General features: G+C 39.0%; 1 protein-coding gene across 1 annotated transcript in view; it reads left to right on the top strand.

Annotated features, from left to right (window-relative positions):
• The window catches only part of agbl4 (AGBL carboxypeptidase 4), a 285,402-nt gene that overhangs the window by 83,350 nt on the left and 176,870 nt on the right, over nt 1-25,182 (top strand). The window contains exon 4 of the mRNA XM_068318744.1: nt 21,388-21,482. Coding sequence (XP_068174845.1) covers nt 21,388-21,482 — 95 coding nt within the window. The remainder of the gene's footprint in view (nt 1-21,387; nt 21,483-25,182) is intronic.

The following is a 25,182-nucleotide window of genomic DNA, read 5'->3' as shown; positions in this document are numbered from 1 at the left end:
ACACATCGATGATCTTAAATCCTGTCCAATGTTTGATGTCTTGTGCTACTTAGCTTAGTGTAAAATTTAAGAGCACCAACTCCCTTAATATTTGAAAGAAATTATTTAAAAAATTTTCATCAACTATTACCAATAAAGCAAATTTCACCCAGTTTCAATATTTGTTATTGTGATAAAACAAAATTTTCCAGAGGCATGGTATGCAGAACTTAGATAAAAGCTTTTCCTCTAGAAGGATATTTATCAGATCACGTCTCAACTCTAATTTTTGTCTTGTCATTGTCTCGAACAACAATTTGACTCCTTCATAAACCTCATTTTCAGGCAGGGGATTAACTCTGTTACTAAAGTGAACACTTTATTTTTTCTGTGAATAAAATAAAAAGCATAATTTTCAAAAAAAGCTTGACAAATATCCTCAGAGGTACAAGTTCAGCAGACATCTCAGTCAGTAGAGACACTCCTGAATTTCACTTTATTACGGTTTTTCTCCTGTACACCCCTCTTTGGTTTTGCAGCTCCCCATCGACCTGACTAAAGCCCAAGGTCGTTCCAATTTCTATATTTTTCTTTGAACGTGTCAAGTGATAAGGATCGTGAATCACTAGGACCAAAAAAACCATCACAATAATCCAAAATACTCAGAATTTTTTTTGACCTTGTCTACTGCATTCAAAGTGCTGCTGTCATGGTTAGTATGTTTTCCTTTTTACATTCCGCGAAGAGGTGATGTGATGTATTGTAATTGTGAGTTTATGTGTGTCCGTCCGTTCATCCACCAAATATCTTCATAGTCGTTGCAGATATAAAGATGAAACAAAAAGCACATTACTTGGGTGGCAAAGGGGATGAAAATGAGATGATGACCTCGACCTTGAGAAAACTTAAGTCAAAGGTGGGAGAATGCCAGTGCAAGACCGTAGATCAAAGCACTAGCTTTGATCTCACATCTCTGAAACCTCATGGCAAATAGAATGCACCATTTACATGTTGGATCATGGGTGTTTCATTAAATGACCCTGACCTATGAAAGTAGGTCAGGGTAAAATTTTGAATTCAGGGGTGTAATCTGTGACTGCCTAGTTGACACTTAATTCAATCAAGGCTTTTTATGGGAACATAATCTGAGTATCTTTGGAGGCAGAAGTGTCTGAAATCCTCGACCCCTCCTGCTGATTGCTGTAAAAATATCAGTGTTATTATACAGGCTCTGATTGGGATACTATGTCTCTACTAAAAATGTCTGTCTCTGCAGAACAATGCAATAAAACAATGTGTTTGAATTGTTTATTGTTTATTATTTATTATCACTAGCAGTTCCTTTACCTACACATACCCTAAAAGAGAACAATCAAGCAGATTTTGAGTGGAAAAAAAAAAAGTTTGGGAGGCTCTTTTTTAAAATTGCTTCAAACTCTTGGAACATTGCATGACTAAAGTCAGAGTTCTGTCCATACTCTTAGCAGAGGTGTTAGACTCTGTTAAGACTGTCCCAATCCTTCTTTAATATTTATGGACAAGATCTGAAGGCACAGCTTTTTTCCCTCCAGCCCTTCCACCTCACCATCGTCACCCAGTCTTCACAGATGCACCAACTTCTTCTTTCATCACCTTCACCAGAGACCGCTAGTGTCTGGATTCCAAGGGGATATAGTTTTTTGACAGTTCTCAGGATGGATTAAAAAAAAGAAAAAGAAAATAAAAAATTCTAAGCTTCCTGACAGACTATCACAAATCATCTCATGCAATATACCATCATGTGTACTTCAACCTCTAGTCTCTCCTGATTAAGTGACAATTCACTCTTGTGAGATATTGCTGTACAACATATTGTACAAGATCAATGCCTCCTATCTCCTATCTTGCTTTGTTGTTATTTATGTTTGACATTTACTTTGTCTTTCCATATCCCCTTTGCTGTTTTGAACTGAGATTGTGGGATTATTGAAGGATTAAAATCTGTAATATACCTTTGAAACAATTTCAGATATGTTCCTGGATATATTCAAAATATCTTTAGAGGATTGTTGGAAAGGTGTGACAGGAATTTCCGATCCTTGGGATGTTGCCCTCAATCTCTTTATGAGGTCAGCTGACCTGCGCTAACTAACAGTTCCCACTGTCAGTGACAGATTCACTGTCTTTCCCCTAGTCTTTCTGTCATAGTCATTCTTTTTCTTGGTTCAAAACAAGTGGTAAGCCTTCTTCATCCCTTCTCCCAAGCGAATTTCCTTCTCCTTTAGTGTTTGTGCTAAGTGGGAACCTTGAACCCTCCCACCAGTCCGTCTACTTCACTGCCATCCCTTTTGCTCCTTTTGAAGGTACTTTCATTTAATCATTTCTTTAAAAAAAGATTTTTTTTCAGTGCAGTATAAGGTCACAGATCACATCACTGCTGCTTTCCAACTCAGTGACCATTTAATCAAGCTGGGGTCCATAGCACTGCTGCTCTTTGTAGACCATCTTTTCTTTGTGGGCTCAAGAGTGAAGCCTTTGGCTTCGGCCCTCTGAGTCACATCCCTACCAAAGCTTCAGAGGTGGACTGGGTGACTTTCACCAATTGCCGAGGATTTAGAGCTTGACGGAGTGTCACATATACGTTTGTCTTGTTGCCTCATCCAAAATATTAGCTTGGGATGCTTGCCCTCAACCCACGCTGAATTATAGCAAATTTTCTCCTTGACTGGAGTATTTTGAGTAGTTGAAGTTATTTGAGTTCAGCACAGTATTGATATTTTTGTGGCCAGAGCCTGATCAACCAAATATACTGTTACTAATACTGACACTCGTTTTGACAACTTGCTTTGCTTGCTTTGACATCAACACAGGTGTTTAGTCATTCTTCTATAGTTTTGTTTGTGGAATTTATAGAACAATCAGCACTGTGGCGCAGTAAGTAGTTGTTGCTTCACAGAAAGTTGCGTCCTGGATTTGATTCCAGCTGGGGCTTCTTGAGTTTTCATGTTCTTCCCATGTCTGCGTGGGTTCTCTCCAGGTTCTCTGGCTTCCTCCAACAACTACTGTAAAAACACCATAAATTTATAGTTATATGTTGCCCTTCAATGAGCTGGCATTTCATCCGGGGTGTACCCTTCCTCTCACCCGTAGTCACCTGGGATAGGCTTCAGAAACACCCGTTACCTGTACGTCAGATAAGCGGCTGAATATGTTATGATCGTCTTATTGTATTGCATTATGATTGGACATAACCACAAAAAATTACTCAACTGTTGTGCAGAAAATTTTTTTCAGTTTTTGCTTTTCTAATGCATCATATTTTATTGTAAAAGGTTGTTCAATAGATTTTAACACAACAGTTAAAGAACAGATAGTAGCAGATGAAGCATTTTGTAATGTAAGTATCACTGGTGCTCTTTGGATCCTTTTAAATCGTTGAATTAAATCATGTGTTCTTGGGTTGGTGAATTAAACACACAACCAGTGTACATACATACATTAGAAGATACACACATCATGACATGATTTAATGAGTTAATCACTACTCTAATTAAAATCTTGCAAACAGTGTCCATGGAGGAAAAACAAATAAACCATGCACAAGGAAGTCCAAAATACTACACAAAACATGACTCATAAACAGGATATAGTGTGACAAAGAGAAAAACACAGATGAGTACACAGGAAACACACAAACATAAAATACAACAAAACAGTTTTCACCCAAACAAATTTGGTGACTCAAAAAAGGTAAATACAGATTAAATACACAGGAAGATGAGATCAGATGAGGCATAGGTAAAGATAATGTGCTGATGGGAAAACAGACAAAGGAAATGAGAAACACGAGACACAACAGAGAAAAAAACTTTCAAAATGAAACTGAAAACATAAAATCTACAAAACCATAACGGAGTTGAAACTACATTGATCTTATTTATTAAAAATTTCTGAGGAGTCTGATTCATTTCCAGACAAATACATGTTTTTGGCTTGTATAAAGACAGCCATGGTGACACATCAAACAAGCTCTGTTAAATATTTCTTCTGTCAAGTCTACATTTTAATAATTGGTGTGGAGCAGTATTTCAGTAGTAACATTTCTCATGAAAATTCCACCATTGATGGAAATTTAGAAGTCAGTTCTCCCAGTATCTGTGTTTCTTCTATCAACTTTGTGGTCATACATGAAATTTTCTTCATACCTGTTCCAAAAGTCCTTTGGCCAGAGCATCGACAGTAGAGTTACACAGAAATATTTGAAGCTTCACCTGTTAACTAGGCTGCAGCTTATGTTTTAAGTATCTATTGGTTTGCTGTATGTTTTATTATTAGCATCTGTGTTAGTCCGTCTGACATGTTGGTGGTGCTTTATTGATCTGTTTTGTTGCCAATCAATGTTGGGTGCGGTGTTTTCCATGCTTATCAGATTGTAATCAGTCAACTGAAAGAAAACTATCACTTTGTGTTACGCGTGATGTTCCAAAGGTTACTCCATGCATTAAATCCATCAAGCAGTGAATACATGCTGGACACATTTTTTGTCTTTTTCATTTTCTCCACTCATGCCCTGGAGTAATGAGACATTTCCTCGTCAAAATATCCACAGCACTGTTCTCCTGAACCATTAGGAGGCACAAGTCATTGTTCATCCTCTCACTCTGAGACATAATTCTCTCTTCCTTTTCTTCTTATGGTTGTCTGTGGGATAGTGAAGCAGCTGATGCAGCAGTGTTGTCCACTCTGATCCTTTTTCTTCATTTGTGGACTCAGACATAGGGGCTGTGTTGTATAGAAAGCATAACAGCTAAATAAAATGCTATGCCACATCTTCACTGGGAGGGAGGCGTAAATGTGTGCTTGTGTGTGCACATGTGCATGTTGATGAGCTGGAGGAATGAATGGAAGATTGCTTTTTTACAGCCTCTCCATCATGAATTGCCAAGGAAAAAGTACACACGTTCAAAGAAATGGTAGCTTATGCCATCACAAATAAAAAGAAAAGAAAAGACAGTAGGTCTTGCATTCAATATGGAAGCTCAATAAGGTGTGTCTCAAAGACAAAACACTAAAAGTTACTCAGTCTTTTCTGTCTGATTTATGGATATAAACTGCATTAAGTTCATAAAAATCCAGTGTCCTTTCAGTTCCCGTCATGATGAAGATTGTGTCAGCTTCTTGATTTGTGATTTTCCACTCACAAGTTGTAAAAATGTCTTGATATAAATAATCTTGTAATACTAACACAAACAAGGACATATAGTGTCGCTGGCATGAGACATCCAAATCCTGGCAAAGGCACTAAAGTTTGCATTTGTAGATTTGCAGCACCAGCAGCAGTTCAGCACTTAATTAGTATTTAGAAGTTGTTGGGGTTTTTTTTTTTTAGAAAATGATCTTCACATTAAATAACTAACCAAGCTTTTTTTCAAAGATGACTTAATCTTTCAAACCTGAACTCTGCATTCAAAACGGTTCTCTTGTTTCCCAACATATCCGACACGAAGTGAAACGTTTTTAACCAGCCCTTCTCGTTGTCCATCATCAACAGCAAAATATCTCCTCGCTCATGTCCCCCAGTCTGCTCTTAAATTAACACTTATTGTGTAAAACCTTGACTTGCAGCTAATCGGTGGAGAGGGGTTCACCTGCTGCTTGCAAACATAACCCTCATTACATTTATGAATGAAAAAATATAGTTTTGATCTCTATGCCTTATTTACAATTTCAGCTTCTTTCATGTTCTTCATTCCTCCTTCTGAACTTCTTCCACCACCCACGCGATGCCTTGAACTCCTTAAACTTCCTTTTGTTTTAATAATGTGGCGATTGTAGATGCATTACGGCCATATTCTTTGGTGAGATCAACCCTTTTTCATGCTTTTCTATTATCTCTTGCTTTGTTTGTAAGGACAAAAAAAACTCTTTTCTTCATCTTTTCTTTTGCTCTTTTCTCCGTCACTTAATTAGGGTCCATAGCGAATACTCAAAAAGTTAATATATTGACGTAAAACTATCAGAACTCTTCATGGGTCGAGGGCCGAATGACGAGGATACTGCATAGACACCTATGCAGCACCCATTGGCTAAGAGGAGGTCCCTCTTAGCCAATGGAATGCCAGGATGCTAGGTAATAGCCGATGGCAGAGCATCTATAAGAATGTTGCGTTCAGGAACCTGTGGGAGCTGCGAGTAGCAGCCCATACTATATTTTTACCTTTCGTAACTCAAAATTTCTTTCATAACTAGAGGCAATATTTTCCGGTTGAAGCGTTTCATAAGTAGAAGATTTCGTTAGTAGAGACATTCGTAAGTAGAGGTACCACTGTGTGTGTGTGTGTGTGTGTGTGTGTGTGTGTGTGTGTGTGTGTGTGTACTGTGTATATATATATATATATATATATATATATATATATATATATATATATATATATATATATATATATATTTATTTTGATTGCAAGAAATGACTGATATTCTACTAGGGCATCTGCCAGTCACAGCATGCATGCTAAATTGACTTTTTCAGCACCCAGTACTCATCCAGCAGGGCTGTGGGGTTAACACACTCATATTCCCACTACCACGTTCTAACCAACAGCAACTGACCCATAATATCGCTTCCTGCTTTCACAGCATAAAAGTCAGTGATGAGCTCAGTATCCTTCAACCTTATGCCTCCTCAAATCATAGAGTTGCTGAGAAAACAGACACAATCACACATCAACCTTCACCCCCTTTTGACCTCATATTTTATTCTCTGTTTTTAGTTTCAAATTAGTCTGAATGCATTATCTTAAAATGTTTGTCAGACTGAAGGCCTCCGGCAGCAGTGCAGAGACAAGAAACTTAGAATACGACCAGTTAGTTGTGCTGGACTCTCATTAACCTCCTTACCTTCTCTTTCTACACCTAGTCTCCTCCATCAGCTCATTCAGGCCTGAAGTGACACATAGGCCTCTAGAGTGTCAGTAGCGATAAAGATGCTGCCACTTCACAATTTTAATTGGAACTTCTGCTGTTGATGTGTGAACAGCTATAGGACAGAGAAGGGCATATCTATCATCCCTTCCCTACGCAGACTGCCTGAGGTCAAATGGCAGCAGTTAGTACGGCGGGAAATCCCCCAAAGCTCCTGTTTATTTATGATTTTATTGCTCCACCCCTCACTGCACTATACCTCTTACATCTGCAAGTAATTTCTGGTTGTGAAATGTCACGGAGAAAGAAAAAGATAGAAGGAGACAAAACAAACAAAACAGTGGTATAGTTGAATCGATATGATAGTAAATAGTACATCACCATTCCAAATTAAAAGCTCTACTACGTTTTACCTTTGTGTCCAGCAGAAGAAATAACATGTCATCATCAGTCGTTTATTAATCCTTGGGTTCTCTATGATTAATGAATATGTGGTCTTAATATCAATGTGTTCTTAGTCTGTGGTGTGCAATGAGTTTTTTCAAATGTACTGTATATGAACAAAGCTCTAAGTCTGCACAAATCTGAACTGAACTTTGCTGTGACGTTTGTGTTAACAAATACATAGATAGATGTTTAACACTGAAAAGCTAATTATTTTACTCCAAGAGGTGGAAATACAGACATCAGTCATCACTTACAGCTCAGGTGGTACTTTTAATTGGTTTTGCACATAACCTTTACCACACATCTGCTTTTGCTGTGATTTGAAAAAGCATATGGCAGTTTCCATGTTAGGATGTTGTCTATGTGGATTACACCGCCTCCATACCACACAGTGTGTGATTCTTCTAGAAACTGAATTTATCACACAAGAAACTCAGCACAAGTCTTTCAACATTCATAGTGTAAGTCAAAAGTTTAAGTCCACTGCTGTTCTCCTTCGTGACATAATACTTCCTGTTCAAGTTTCTCAAAGTATTTTAGGCACCTGAGTTTCAAACAATTTTGAAATAACATTACCTTCCTCTGGCTCCTCTACCAATATTCTAGCATCAACAATGACTATCAGGTTGTTGTTTTCTTTCCTATATACAAATTGCTTGGCTTGGCAAAAGCAATAAAATTAATGTTTCGGGTAAAAATTTTCAAAGATGATGATTCAGCTGGCCAGTTTGTTCACTCTCAAAGGATGGAGAACATTATGATGTGATTCCTGGCAGTAGGGTTGCACGCTAAAAAAGTGAGTCCTTTTTTTTATTACTACATATTATGGAAGAAAACACATATAAAAATCCTCACTCTTGCATGATATCACAGTACTGTAGGCCACACAACATTGTACCCCTAAGAGAGTGTCTTGTTCGAAATGGACATCTGAACAAAGCCAACATAGTATTTTACAGTCTGTGTATTCAATTCATATTTGGGGATTTTTCTTGTTCTTTCTCATTTCTCAATAGAAATGAGTCCAAAAACACAAGTATGTACGCTGTTTTTGAAGAGGCAAGCTTATGATTGGATGAGCATTTCAAGCTAGTGGCTGTAAATACACCTGAAGCTGTATCTGGTGCAAAGCCTGTCTTGTCAGTCTGCAGAAGAGACCTGATGGGTACAGAACTAACAAGGCCCTTATAATCAAACCTTAAGCACTGTGGCTTGTCTAAGCAGAGGGGAAAAAAACAAGAATTCTCCTCAATATGTCCTCTCGAAGTGTGATCTGATTTTAATGAGCACACCAAATGTCAATAAAAGCTTGACAGAGGTTTTACCTCTTTCACTGCAGTAGCTATGTAGTGTGCTAACAGACAAGACCATAGATCACTATGGAGATCACATGCATGCACATTCAAACATGCATGCACATATTCCCACACACGCACGCACGCACGCACGCACGCACACACACACACACACACACACACGCACAGGTATCATTACATACCCAAAGTGTGTATTGAAGGGTAATATATTGTAATCCAAATATTTGATGAGTCAGCACCCGGTGCTGCTTTGCATCCTATTAAATAACATTTACATGTCATTTATATCTCTTATACTCATTCAGAAAAGTGGTGTCAGCACAGTGTGCACATTAAAGCTCCACCTTATTCTACTACTGTGGTACCCTGTCTGAATTTGCAAATAAATATAAATATGCCCTGCAACACACTTTTTGAAATGTTTTTATCCCATGTTCATTAAATTTGAAGACAGGAGATGTGATGTCAGTGAAATATCATCAGCCTGAGTGTTTTTTCAAAGTTTTTCGATACACATTTATTCAGGGGTCTGGCCTTAGATTCCGTCCATCAATTCAGGGTAGAAAGACTAATAATGAAACTGTTTAATTGCATTACCATGATAGCTTTGAATAATCTTTACCAAAATGGTCGCAGTAAAAAAAGCAATTACTATTTTCAGCCAGTAATTAGCCAGAGCACCTTTCTTCAATGTCATGACAACCCTAGTGAGAAGAACATGAACATGTGTCAGAAGTCTGTAAAGGAGCTGAAAGCAATGGAGATGAAGATGGGCAAGGTAGGCTGTCAAAGAGGAAGTGAATCAGTGAGGATGCTGTTCTCCTCTGACACCACCGCAATAACCCTCAAGACAAGCAAGTGAGCTTCTCTGTGTCCACACATGAATATCAATATTATTTATAACATATCTTTCCATTTTGAAAGCTTTTTTTGGTAACGGAGGAGATGTTGAAATAAAGGGAGAAAGATGGAAAGAGCGTGGCAGGCGTGGATGGAGGAAGGGAGGGAAGAATGAGAAAGAGAGATTGGTTTTCATGCCTGGTAGTCAGCGAGCCTGTAAATCTCCCAGGAGCGTAGTGGAAGACAGCAGAAGGTTGATAGTCATCCATCACTCCTGACAACCCCACTGCTCTGGAAGAACCTGACAGCACAGCCCTGCCTGAGAAAAGGGAAGAGAGAGGGGGGTAAAATCAAGAATAAAGGCAAATAGAAAGAGATGCTGCCTGCAGAATGAGCAAATTAACTCTTCCATGTTGAACTCAGAAGGCAAAGGGGGCGGTGAGAAGACAAATATGTGGAGGCAAAAAGACGTAGAGAAGAAGAGAAGTGCAGCAGTTGGCTGTTACTGCCACTCTCTTCATCCTTCACTGGGTGCCTGTGGCAGAGGCGATGCTGAAGGAGTGGAACTGAACTGGCTGGAACTAGCTAAGCTGCAGTTGCAACATATAAAAGGGAATATCTGGCTAATAATCCAAGGAAAGGAAAGTTTTATAATTACTGTTCTTTTGCTAAAGATTTAGAGATGATGAAGTGGGAAGAGCTGTTTCATGTTTTTTATTCTTCGATTTGTATGTTGAATTATGTCAGTAAAAAGGTTGACGGAGAAACTTCAAGCCCAATTTTCATCCAACTTCATCACATAGTCTGTAGCATGGGTAAAGGAAACACCTCTTAAATTCTGAAATATTGAAGAGGAGAGTATTCAATTATTTTTCACTTTTGCAAAATTCTGAAAGAAAGAAGCATAATTTGGTTTGTGATTCCCTGACAACAGTTAGATTCTACAGTGTAAATTCATTGGAAATACATTGAGGCATGGCCCTCATTCTGATCTCAGGGCACACAATTATTGGTTTGTGTGCCTCTCACCTACAGACTTATGTACATTGTACCCAAAGCAGAAAAAAAATGCAAAATAAAATAATAATAATAATAATAGTAATGATGTTTTTTACAGATTTCAAATGATTTTTTAAATACAGTCGTCCCTCATTTTTTCGGGGAGTTACATTCTCAGAAAAACCTGCGATAAGCAAAACCTGAAAAGCAAAGAGCTTTTTTTTTGTTTCTTTTTTTTTTTTTACAGTTATTATATATGTTTTAAAGCTGTAAAACCCCTCACTACAAACTTAATACAATTTTCTAAGACTGAAATTAACATCTACACACTTTTCTCTCTTGTTTAAACACTCTCATACAGAAAAAGAAGGCCAATATTTTTATTATGTGTGGATAATGTTGGTATCCAGTGTAATGTTCTTTTTCCTACAGTCACTGATCCACAAAGCTTTTGGTCTTTTTGCAGAAAGTTACAACCCTGTTTGTATCTTTATTGAAACTCATTGCTGCTGCCTTTGTTATTTTCCTCCTTCTTTATGTAGCGAACCGAAGATTCATTTATTCTGTAATAGCGCTCTACAGCCACGTAACTTCTACCTTCCTTTAGCATTATCAGAAGTCCAACTTTTTGTACTATGTTTGGCATCTTCCTCTGCCTTTTAGTGTTCCTGCAGGTGCCTTTGACAGAGCAGAACATTTCATCGACATTGTGTTTTGTTGGGAAGAAAACTTGTAACATACAGGACTGAAGTACAGCACATGAGAATCAGATTGCTGGTGAGCAAAGATTTAAGTAAATTTGGCAAGCTGAACTCATTATGTACTGCACTGGAGATACGGTATGGTCTACAGCCAATCAGGACGCAGAATCCAAAGCGGTGTAAAAAAAAACAATTCAAGTACTGCATACTAAATTACCCTTAACTAATTCCACAAAACAGTGACGATGCGAAAAGTGATTGGTTGAGCCTGGAGGTTGACAAGTAGTCATTGATGAGATATGAAGTCTAAGGCTAGAATGTGCTGTAAAATCTAAAATTTATTATTGATCTATTACCAATAAGCAATAGCAAATCCATTATCTTCCTATATTTCACCATTTTTCTTCCAAACATATGACAGGCCTGTGTTTGCAAAACATCAATTCAGAATCAACTCTCACTAAACACACACAGAATGTTCAGGCACTAAGACACTGTCCCTCCCAGTTAAATGTCTTAATGGGATATTGATCGTTTAACCTCATCCACACAAAGGTCTTGAATAAATCACCTCCAACAGTTATTCCAATATATTGTGATATATGTTTATTCAACACTTGGTAGGAGTTATTGGATCGACATCTTTTGGGAGGTATATGAGATTAGTAGAATTTGGCACATTTGAATTTAATTCGGATATCCCTACTAATCAGTCGTTGTCACTGTTATACAATAAGAGTTAGTTAGGGAGTGAATAGAATGGGTTCTTTTGAAACGGTCATGTGTTCACGATAATGGTGATGATTTGTGTCAAATAGGATAAACTTCAAACCCATATTTGTGCTTTCATGACTGGAGAGTAATTTAATGAAGGTGCTAAAAAAGGGGGAACTTTGTTTAATGAATAAAGCACCTGCAGTACATTCACTACCTACTGTACCTACAGCATCTACAATACCTACGCCTCCAGTACCAGCTGTACCTACAATACCAACAGTACTGATTGTTGGAAGCCATGACACATTCAGCATCGCAGACAATTGTTAATCTTCTTAAAGTAGTGCTGTGATTTCTGAGCACATGTAATGTTTGGCTTGTTCATTCTATAAAACTTATCTTCGGGCTTTCACTGCTAGTTTGTTTGTGAGCAGTAAAATAATCAACGATGATACAATTGTGGTGTTTCTTTGTGTGTGTGTGTTTGTGTGTGTGTGTGTGTGTGTGTGTGAGAGAGAGAGAGAGAGAGATAGACCCCATCAGTGTCTAGAGAATACTGGGCACTGCTGTCACTCACTCTAAGAGAAGCCCTAATTAAAGAAGTTCCAGTTCTACATTGCCTTACAATGGAGGGGATATATTGCCTTTCGACTCAGTGCTCATTTCAGAAACTCCCTCCTCCATAGTTGAATAAAAGAATCTGGTACAAAAAGCCATGAGTGCGAAACCAAACAAAAGCTCTTTAAAGACTGCCACAGCGTTATCTGATATCTCCTGGAACAGCACTGCTTTTTTAGTGAAGGAGAGAGAAGGAAATTAAAATCTGACATTTAAAATTCTACTGCAGGGACTCGTGCCCCCCAGGATCAATAGCTAGGTGTCGTATAGGTTCCCCTACACTTTTTGAGGGCATCTGAGACTCAGCAGGAACAAACCAAAATGACTGCAGGAGTATTGGTGTGTTGTTTTTTGTCATTTTTTAGCTGAAGTTGTGTACAAGTCAGACAAGTATCTGATGGACACCTAGCTGACTATGTATGCGTTTTCTTGTGTTTCAGCATGTATGTGTGTGCTCTTAATGAAGTTAAAGGGACTTATTTTCCCCTTCCTTGTGTCAGTAACAGTAAAGACATTAGTCTTTGGGGACTTAAGTTGTCAGTAACATCACACTGAAGAAAAACGGAAAGGAGTCTGCGTGTGTGTGTGTGCGTGTGTGTGTGCGTGTGTGTGTGTGTGCGTGTGCGTGTGCGTGTGCGTGCGCGCACATGTGTGTGTGTGTTTGATTACGGCTTCTTGTTCATGACATTGCTGACATTTGGCTGTGCTGGATGATACTGTCAGCACGTGATTTTTGTCTGCCAGGATATGTATAGCAGAGTCAAGGTCACACATCCTCCCACAGGAGTCACGCCTTGACTCCTACCTATCACCGCTACACCCCCACCCATCCACACACACACACACACACACACACACACACACACACACACACACACACACACACACACACACACACACACACACACACACACACACACACACACACACACACACACATACTCTATACAGTCTATGACCCCTGTTCAGGTTGTCCCTCAGAGTCTCCCTGTCAAACTGTTATCTCCACCTTTGGCTGACTTGTCACCTTTGCCACTTTCACCTCACCACAGCCAAGAGGCCCCTTCTGTGCAGACCTTTATCATTGGCCACCCTAGGATGTCACCCTAAAAGTATTTAAAATGCCACTGGTCTTTCAATATATGCTCAAATAATCAAACACTGAATTTCAAATAATTTAAATGGCATATTTGAAAAGTGTAATGCACATTACGTTATTTTGACTTTAGTGTACCCATGCTGTTACTCAACTTTGGATTTTATTTTCATATCTTCCAGTCTTTGATTCTGTTAGTTATCATGATCACCAAATTAGAAAGAATTAATGTAGTAAGTAAACCCGGTTAAAGGAAACTCAATAAACACAAATATTCTCAACATCATTTACTAAAAACAACTACTGTAAACGTTTCAATATGTACTTGACCTAAACACATTTACTGATAAGAAGAGGCACAAAAATAAGCAAATTATTCAGTCAATCAGATGTACAATTTCTTGTGTATAAATCACTGTTAAAGGTACGTTGTATTTTTGCAAAATTTAGGGGTGTTTGCCAGCCTAACTAACCTCATGCTATTATTAATATAACATTCTTAACATATTTAATGTATTCAGAAATTCACCTCCACCATTATCACTAAAAACGAATTCACTCTTCTACTAAAACATAAATGCATATTAAAAAAGCCACCTTTATTTCATGTTTTTCCTTCTTGCATATTTGCCTATTTTGTCTTCATTACGTGTTCAACATCTGTCCTCAACTTTGGTCCACTGTACATATTCTACACCTATTTGTACACCAAGGTAACTCTTCATCTTGGTGATTGGTTTTCCCACTCTAGCGTGTGATAGGAAAATAATCTACCAAAGTAACAGTTTAAAATACATGATATAATGACACATGAGAACTTTATTTCAAGTTTAAAGTAGGTAACTTTTTGTCATAATTTTTAAAAATCTCAAAATATGTAGTGTGAACTACAACGAACAGATAACCTGACAAAAAAAATCACCATCCACCCCCTACTTTTGATCTGAAGCACTCAACTGTCTGTCACTGTCACGTTCACACAGCTAGCAGACCCACTTGCCATGCTTGCTCTGGGAGGGGGTAGGTTAAGTAATTATAGCGTCATTCTTTTGTATAGATAATTATTGAAATGTGTGCAGGTTACTGTTGATGGTCATGATTTATTATGAGTTGAATCCTTCAACCTCTATTTAAAACTAGTCAAAAGCATCCATAAAACACTTGACGATTCATTCTACAGTGTTTTATGCCTGTTCCCATAGCATTCCAGGAAACGTTAGGAGTGTGTGTAAGTCATTAAGCATTATGTCTCCACTATAATACCCAACAATTGCCCGCATAATGCCCCAGAGATGTGATCATCATTGAAAGTGTTCTTATGTTTCCTCTTAAATGTGCTTTCGAGGAGCAGAAGCTAAAAGTCACAAAAACAAGAATTGGATGCAATTTGTCAGATTTACATAAGAGTACAAAATAGAGATTCTTAATCACCTTCTACCATTGTAACAAAGCCTGTGCCTGTGGTCTGTGTGTGTGTGTGTGTGTGTGTGTTTGTGTGTGTGTGTGTGTGTGTGTGTGTGTGTGTGTGTGTGTGTGTGTGTGTGTGTGTCAGGAAGGCCCCAGTACTGTGGGTAGTTGACACCCTGTGTGTCAGTGATCAGACTGATCAAAGACAGCAAGAGAGGAACAGGCAGAGCTGCCAACAGCCATCAAATGTGTCTTCCTCTGATCGCTGTGGACAAGGCTCACAGATCTGCTATGCCCACTTGTGTTAGAGCGCGCGGGAATCACAGCATAGCTGAGGTGATTTAGTCCATCAGTCTAGTGATGAGCACAGGTAATGATGGAATTATTTTTCTATGCTACATTACTGTTGTTATAGACCACAGGGCAGCATTTCAAGACTGGTGTTGTGGGACTAATGATGTTTCCGTGATAAACTGATTTAAAAGTAAAAAGTCTAATTTTTCGCTCCAGTCAGTCCCTGGAGCCTTTTCTGTTTTAATTTCCTTGAACACACTCACGCGCACACACACGCACACACACACACATACACACACACACACACACACACACACACACACAACTCAGTATTATGAAGAATTGCTAAATATATGACTGAACAATCATCCCGTTCTTAACCTGTTGGTCACCTGTAATCACATTTAAGCAATTTTTACACTGTAATCGGTATTGAGGTGTTGCTTAATTTGATGTACTAACATCATTGTAAAACAGGTCATTTTAGATTTGTTTTTACTAAACAACGTCGGTTCGGTTCATATTCTGTATTTGTGCATTAGAATATCTTTTATAATGTTATTATTGCTTCAACACAAGCTGCTTGTGTGCCGACTCAGACCGGAAACAGAGGACACATTTCACTGTTTTGACTACCTGTCACATCAAAAATAGATTTGAAGATATTTTTTATTGGTCATAAAACTGTTAATGGTCTTGGTCATTTATTTTTCAAGTTTTCTTTTATTCTATGAACCTTCCGGAGAACTCCGGTTTTTTAATTATTGCTTAAGTAAAATCAAAAACATACTGCAAGGCATCCTTTTATTATTATGGCCCTGGTCCATGGAACACTCTTCCTGGGGACCTGAGGGCTGCTGAGACTGTTGATGACTGTTGAAGAAAACTCAGCATTTAATTAAATGTTATTTATTTTTTTTATGTACTAGTGTATTATTTGTTTATGTTTTCTTCACACATCCTAGTCTTTTTTATTACTCAGTAAAAAACCCTTTCATTTCTGTTCAATTTTATTCTCTGAAATTGTCTTTTAATGTCCTTTTATTTTTTGTGAATGTTTAAAATGGGTAATGACGACTAAGGATTATTTTTATGTATTATGTAAAGTAGTTACATAATGTAAACATTTTATATAAAATTATGTGGGCCCATGTTACTTTTTAAGTAACAGACCACCAAGGGGTGGTGTGCATTCAGAATAGTGTCAGTTACACCTTTCCAGATTATGAAGGCATCTTTATCTTTCAGGTCATTCATAATAAACTCAACCATCATCATCAAAAGACAGAGTGCTCAGTCTCTGACTACACATTAAGAATGGTTTCAATACTAATTTATCTGGGCTTCTTTTATCACTATCTGGCCACCACATGCTGGATCAGTGGAGATGTTTTGTCGTGTTGAAGCGGCACCAGCAGTGTTAGTTTAGTGCCGGTTACTGTCACTGACTGGATGACTGCTCTTTTAAAAGGCAACAAAAACAGTTGCCTTTGAAAAGACTCATGACTCATGACCTCATGGCCTAAAACATTGTTATGAGACATCTGCACAGGGTTAAAGGACTACAGTAATCCCTCGTTACTCACGGTTAATGCGTTCCAGGACCACCGGTGAAAAACTAGATTCCGCGATATAACGACATACGTTTTAAAAAATTGTTTACGGTAATTTACACTTTTATAAACCCTCCCAATACTAATATTTAAACCACCCTATATCTGTATTATCTTTTCCCACACTCTTACAGACTGTTTAAAGCACTTTTATGTCTCATGGAAGTGCGCTGCGTTTCGCGCACACACGGATGCTGTCAGCCAATAGCATGCGTGTATGGTATCACGTGACTACCTACTAAAAATCCGTGATGCAGTGAAGCCGTACCTCGTGAAGCACGAACAAGCGAGGGATTGCTGTATAAATTTTACACTGGAGTATACTTTTTACCCTGGTGCATACCTTTTGCAAAGACATTTCTTGCATCTTTGGTAATGTTCAGTGACTTCATTAAGTCTCTGCGGATAATTTCTAGTTATTTTTTTGTGAAATAGAAGTATTACTCATTTTTAACTGTTTATTTGTAGTTTTATTGCACCATTAAGGTTCATTTGAATTTTGCATGTTGTAAAATTCCGTCAGCCAAAGAAAGTTAAACTGTAGCATGATCAAACAACCCTCGCAAGCATCTCGGCTCCAACGCCTCTCATTCGGCGTTATCATTCTCAGAAATGTAATCGTTTTATTTAGTCTTGGATAGTGTCTATTATCATCTGTGAAGTGCATGTGTGTGTCTATTTGTGTGCATCTGCATATGCACACATGTGTTGTAACACCTCAAAGACACGTGTTCCAGTCTGTAATGCTGCAGTGATGGGGATGGCGGAGGGCTTTGACACGCTCTGTCGACATGACAGCTCAGACAGCATGGATGTTAATCTCTTCTAACTGCTCCAAGCCTAATTAAATCTTCCAGGGCAGCGCACACACACACACATACACACACACACACACACACAGACACACACACCCACACACACACACACACACACACATACACACACACATTAACGTTCTAAATTGGTCTTGGTTGTGTGTAAATTTTAACGATCTGGAGAAATAGCCCTACAGCAGTGTGTTTGATTCAAATTTTTCTAAGTGTGTGTCTGTGTTTGTGTCTGTGTGTGTTTGAGCGAGACAGAGAATCATGTTTATCAGTCAAATATGCTCAAAATCTGTCTTAACAACGCTTCAGTGAGGTTACCCCAACTATATTATATGAATAGGTGCAAAGAAAAGTGCAAAGAAGAATTGTCTACTAACTGGAGGAGGTGACACATAGAATCTGTGAACTGATTTTCATTCTATGGCCCCAAATGTAAAACCACTGGTCAACTAAGTCAGAGGTGAGAGTAGAAAAGACCAAAAAAGATAAATGAACATTTCTGAATGTTGTAACTGTAGAAATCAGTAGTTTTCTAGTTTTCACATTGAGAATCTCCAGCTGGAAGCTGAAGCAATTAAGTCTACAAGTTGTTACTGCACCAGAGAGCAGATACTGCTCTACAGGACATACTGCAAAACTTTTGTGTCATGAAAGTGGTGTGAATATTTGTGAATACAGGCCATGCTTGTTAGTACTGACATTTCTTACTTTGGTGTTTAACTTGGAAACATTTATCTTTTTTTTGCATCTCTCAGATTCATCATTGTGATAAATGTTTAATCTTTATAGTATCAAGTGGGGTGGGGGGTGGGCATATGTCCATGTCTGTCCATGTCTGTGGTGTCCACATCTGACCCCTAATACCAGTAGTTAGTGTCTTACTTTGTGTTTCTCTCTGCGATATTCTACCACCTAGCTGCAGTTCATTTTAGTTTGCCTCGAATGTCTCCCACCCCTGTTTTATGTATCGTACTGCAATTCTAGCCATCTTACTTTTTTCTGCTGTGCATGTGTTCCTTGTCAGCTGTCCAGTTTGAGCTCCCTCTGAGTTAAACAGGCCAAACAAATAGATTACAAACAGTGGGCTGAGTGAAGCTAAGGAGGAAGACAATCCGAATTTGTTTGGATAAAGGATGAGGAAGGAGCCTGCGCAGTCAAGAAAGTCAGAGTAAGACTGTATTTGCCTGAGGCGGAGATGCTGAAAAGTAGCTCTTGCAACAGATGTGCAGGGCAGTAAAGTGTAATTGAAATGCCAGCAGCAATGGTCTTATCTCCTTGCTACAGGAGCCTGCTGCCAGTCTCAACATCAGTTAGATGTCATTTTACCTAAGTCTGAATCAGCTTGCCACAATCGGCAATCCCCCTTCCTCTGATGCCAGGCAGGAGAAAAAGGGAGAAATGGGTGGGGGGTTGGGTGGTGGGGTGCGTGGTGGGGATAAGGGTGGGGAATCTGTAATAGGATTTCAGTAGACCCCAGTTAACTTCCATCACCTAGACTGAGCTGGTAATTGATATGCCCTATCAATTGGATTCATTTACATCTCCACAAACCAAGGCCAATCATTTGACTATTCATATTCATGATTATATATATATATATATATATATATATATATATATATATATATATATATATATATATATATATATATATATATATATATATATATATATATATATATATATATATATATATATATATAATGTCCCTCTCACCCTTGTGGGGTGGTATCTGTGTGTCATCCTCAAGCTCGGGTCCTCTACCAGAGGCCTGGGAGTCTGAGGGTTCTGCGCAGTATCTTAGCTGTTCCTAGGACTGCGCTCTTCTGGACTGAGGCTTCAGATGTTGTTCCAGGAATCTGCGGGAGCCACTCTTCCAGTTTGGGGGTCACTTCCCCAAGTGCTCCTACTACCACGGGGACCACAGTAACCTTGATCTTCCACGTATGTTCCAGCTGTTCTTTCAACCCTTACTTCTCAATCTTTTCATGTTCCTTCTTCCTGATGTTGGCGTCAGCTGGAATCGCACATCTATCACCAATGCTCTCTTCTGCTCTTTGTCCAATCAAGCACCCAACCAATCACGGCACATCTGCCTCGAGGATTCCCGTGAACAAAATGGCACAAGGCATCTGCTATGTTAGGAGAAGGAAAAACTATACATGGACTTCCCAGTTAACATAATTTTAGAGTCATAACTGTTCCAACAATGTTCATGTTTTTGAGCAGAAAGTCCAAACAGCAGGAACGACACAGAAAACGGCTAGCTGGCTAGCACCAACAGTCTGTCCAGCTATGGTTTCTGGTTGGAATGGGACAATATATTTATTTATATATATATATGTATACACACACACACACACACACACACACAGACACACACACACACACACACACACACACACACACACACACACACACACACACACACACACACACACACATATATATATACACATACACACACATATATATATATATATATATATATATATATATATATATATATATATATATATATATATATATTCATTAATATATATTATATTAATTCTCCACTCCATTCTTGTTATGCATACCATAGGTCCGAGGAAGGAGGGGCTGTTCCACAATATTTCAGCTTTGAAAGAGAGTCTTTGGTCCAGAGGAGGTTGAAAGTCAGACACCATGACTGTCCTCTGCGCTCCAGGCAAAGCTTAATGTTCTGGGTTCAGCAGAATCCCTCTGGGGAAAGCCATAATGTTTGCCCAGATTAGAGGCTGGCACTCCTTGGAGTAGCTGCCTTTTATCTGGCAGTTTGGGCCTGCGACATGGGATCATCTGTGGGACATTACAGATGTCTTATCTCCTCACTGTAATGTTAATGTTTCCAGATTATGTGTGTCGTTTGTGTTCTGCTTGTGGTATTGGTACCATGGTCAACATGGTTCAACAACAATAGATTCGTGTAACATTAAGGAAATGATTGTGAAATTAGCTCGTGGCTTTGACAGTGATTGGGTATTTTGTAAATAGCATTGATGTAATATAGGCAGGTAGGTACTGCATTGGCTGTTTTAACTTATTCATTTGGGAATGAGTCAATAGATGATTAAGTTAGTTTTTGGTCCTCATACCCTAGACAGAGAACCAATTTATCGGTCAGCATCACTACAGGCCTCCATGTCTGTCTGTAGATACTTGGTCCATTTTGCGGGTCGCTGGTGTTGCTGGAGTCTATCCCAGCTGAATAAGAGCGAGAGACGGGGGACACTCTGGAGGCATTGTAGTTTCATCACAGAGCACTGTTTATATTTATAGTATTTATTAAATCGTGTTTAATGACATCATTGCCATCTCTTGACTGTCTCATCTCAGTTATAGGAAAAAGGTTGTCAATGAACAGTTTTGTTCAAGTTTTTATAATTAACCGTAGTTTATGTGCAGTATTATTTGAATTTATTGTATTCTGGGTATCATTCTGGGAGACAGAAATGTTTTCATTGTCACAATAACATGCATACTAACTCACAGCAGTCTTCCCGACCAGCATTATTATTGTATTGCTACTTATCTTCTCAGATTACCATTATAATAATCGATTTTAGCTTTTCATGGATTTAACAAGACTTCTGTGTTTGCAATGTTTTTCAGAGAGTCATTTTCAATGTGGTCAACTTCTCCAAGACCAAGAGCCTGTATAGAGATGGCATGTCTCCAGTAGTTAAGTCCACCAGCAGGCCAAAATGGTAAGTTAACAGTAGAGTAACGATAGTGTAAATGTTTTGTTCTTTACATCTGCATCTTATCTGTAGAAATTCCTATGGTCCTAGCAATGTGTGCAATATTTATGCAATTTGGAAAAATGTCTCTGTCTAATAGACATCAAACACACACACACACATGCACAAACACACACACACACACACACACACACACACACACACACACACACACACACACACACACACACACACACACACACACACACACACACACACACACACACACACGTTAAGACCAATACTTTATTTCCACATTTAGATTTTTGTGTGCATTAGCATGTGATCCATTGGTGGCCAGTATGACGGCTGTCTGATGTAATAATGCTTGACTGAGGGATGCAAAGATCGTGGCAGAGCATGTGTGTGTGTGTGTGTGTGTGTGTCTGTGTCTGTGTATGAATGAATAGGCGTGGCAAGAAGGAATAGGACTGGTGCAGTGGGGTTGGGCACTGCATCTGCCAAGCAGGCTGGTGAATGCAGTGGGGCGAGGAGGGAGAACAGGGTAGCTTGATGAAGTGTTGCCATCCAAGAGGAGCCCTGACATCTGTCATCAGTTGATGGAGGGCATCCACAAAAAAAGCCCGGCATCTGCCACCCTGGGCTGTCTGCATCTCCGAGCCAAGCACCCACTCCAGTGATACCACAGCGCTGGGGCGACTGGCTAAAGGAAAGACACACTGATAGGAAAGATGAACTTCGGCTGACGGCACAACGTGCAACATCAGCTTGGCTTCCTAGTTTTTTCTCCTTTGGTGCTGTTGTGACGTTTCATCTGCCTTCTCTGAGTTTCTCTGCTGTTTGAGGAAGAAAAGAGATTTTAACTCTGTCAGCTTCTAATATTGTTTCATCCACTTATATTTGTAATAAAATAGTTATTTCTCCGGATGTGAAATAACACATTTCAGTTAATACATATTAACACATTTCCAAAATAAAACTTACGACTTTCCGTTATTCATATTATGAATTTGGTGAGTTGTTAATTAAGCTGTCATTTCAGCTTTGTTAATTTTCCAGGTTATAAAAACAGGGAGCTAATTAAACTATTTATCCTAATAACCTGAGTAAAAGCCTTGTCATGTCAAAACTTTAGACATTTGTTAATCATGCAGTCTTGCCTATGTTTACTTTTCTGTAAGCTCTCTTGAGTAGATATTTAAATGACAACGATGGAAGTGATGTTGTGGTGTCTAACTCCAATTACCCTGGCTAATGCTGTTAGAACCTCTCTTTTCAGCCCTGTGCATCTAAGGGGCATCATATCTCACGCACGTGTTGAGCAATTTTCAACTGTCTGGGGCAGTTGACATTGTTTGTGTCCACACAAAGTGGTCAAGATGCTTTTAACACAATCTCCTCTATTTGACTTTCCATGAGCACAAGAAAGCATCGACAGCTTCTAAAGTAGCAATCTTCTTCTTGACAGTTACAGATATGGAATAAATAAAATGGCAGAGCGTGGAGAGCTTTGCCTGTCTGATCCTAACTCACTCAGGACAGGATAAAGAAGGTACAGAGAGAGAGAGAGAAAATGAGAGAGAGGGGAGCTGTAGAAACAGACAGAAAGAGGCAGCCCGAAAAAAACCAAACACAAAGTATAAAACAGAGAAATGACTGAGACAGGTGAACATGGAGGAGAAAACTACTGAGAGGAAGAGAGGCGGAGGGAGAGAGAGATTGCTTCTCCACCCACCATCACCCCACGTCTGTATTTATCAAAATAATCGGCAGTATTAGCCTAGGAGTTGAAACCTTTATCTCCCTGTGCAGGTGCCTGATGTCCTGGGGCCCCAGCATCATTTGGTGCTGAAGGCTGCAGGGCTTGGCTGGCCTCAGCAAAGCTGAGCGTCTCACTGAGAGACAACTGTCAGATTACAGTTCTAGAGAACTTTCATTGCTACAGGTGGAAGGCTCTGTCCTCTATTCCTTCCTCCGCACTTTTTCCTTTCCTCTGTCTCTCGGTGACCACTTTAACTCAGAGATAACAGAACCCTGGGATTACGTCTGCTAACAGTGCAATGCATTTTTTACATGTAATGACTGTCTAAGTAAACATTGCCTTGAAGTCTTTGAGAGATTAACATTTTATTCTCTTCTGTACAGATTATCTATCATCTATCTATCAAATACACACACATTTTATAACAGTAGAGGAGGCATACAACATGAACATATTATGTATTGTATATCCTTTGTAGTTGTGTATCTGTTGTGAATAACTTTTTTTGACTCGTCCAATCAAGATCCTTCAGCTTTGTTTGTGTAGTTTTTTTTTTGCACAAACCAAAACCTGTTTCATTCTCAAATAATTACATCATAATTTTTACTCACAATCACTCCAAAGCATATTACAATCTTTTAAACAAAACTAACTCTTGTGATTGATAAAATGGGTTAAATTTGGTGAAGTGAAAAGTGCCAATGAGTGACAAAAGGAGTGTTTATGAGACAAAGAATGAGACTAAATATGTAACTTCTTCCACTTGTCTGTCTTGACAACAGCTCCCTTGGTGACACAATGTACGAAACACTCTTCCTTCCTTCCACATGCTGAAAGTTAAGACTGCTAGAGCAAAGAATTGCTCAGCATCCTTATTTTCTTAGAAGCTAATTACAAAGTCAGAGCGCGGTGGGATACATCTGTTAGAGACTGGAGTGCCATGCGACGGGGTAATGGCCAGGATGGCTGCCTGAGACCGACTGCATCAACCAACAGATGCTTCCTCCAGAGTCAGTGGAGGAGAGGAAGTCACAGAATAAAATCAGAGAATACTTTTCACCAATACATATCAGACATACTTACCTCTTAATGCAGAGATTAATTAATTAGTCATAAGTTCAAAAAACTGATGGAGCTCTTTGGATGTTTTGCTTTGTCCTAACTAAACCTAAAGATAATCAATTTGCAAGTCCAGTTCTCAAATTTTTGAATCTGGAATATGATGAATATTGAAATAGTTTAGGTTTATTGATTAACTTCTGATTATAGGAATGGATCTTTGCAGCCAACATACATATCTGTCATCAAAATACTGTACATTGCAATTCACCTTTGTTGCTTTTTAGCATGAAGGCTATAATCAATTAGATGATTTTAAAGGAACATACTCATTGACATATAGATTTTTAGTGTATATCAGTAATAAAGGGAAATATGTTTCCTGTGCAATTTACATGCAATTTTGACATTGTTGTATCCTCTTCATTTATTTTCTCTACTGCTTTATCCACTGTCATGGGCCACGGGGAGCCGGAGCCTATCACAGGTGACTGAGGGCATGAGGCAGGGGAAAGTCCGGGCACGATGCCAATGGACCGCAGAGCCACATAGAGACACAGACAAACATGCACACACACACACACTCACTCCCACGGTCTATTTGGGACCAGCCAATCAACATGAAGCGCATGCTTTTTGGGGGTGGGAGGAAGCCGGAGAACCCGGAGAGAACCCACGCAGACATGGGGAGAACATGCACATTCCAAACAGAGTGGGACTCGAACCCGGAACCGCCTTGCTGTGCTGTTCCAATCTAAAACATATGTCTTTGACGTAATCTGTAGCCCATTCGGTCTGTGATGCATAACATATTGCAAATGTTCTGATAGGTATTGTTCCTTTTAATTAACTTTCAACTTCGTCATCAGTCAGTAGGTGTGTGGA

This window comes from Antennarius striatus, chromosome 7 (genome assembly GCF_040054535.1).
Source record: "Antennarius striatus isolate MH-2024 chromosome 7, ASM4005453v1, whole genome shotgun sequence".
NCBI classification, from domain to species: domain Eukaryota; kingdom Metazoa; phylum Chordata; class Actinopteri; order Lophiiformes; family Antennariidae; genus Antennarius; species Antennarius striatus.
Note: the sequence above shows the minus strand (reverse complement) of the source record. Positions and strands in the feature narration are given on the sequence as shown.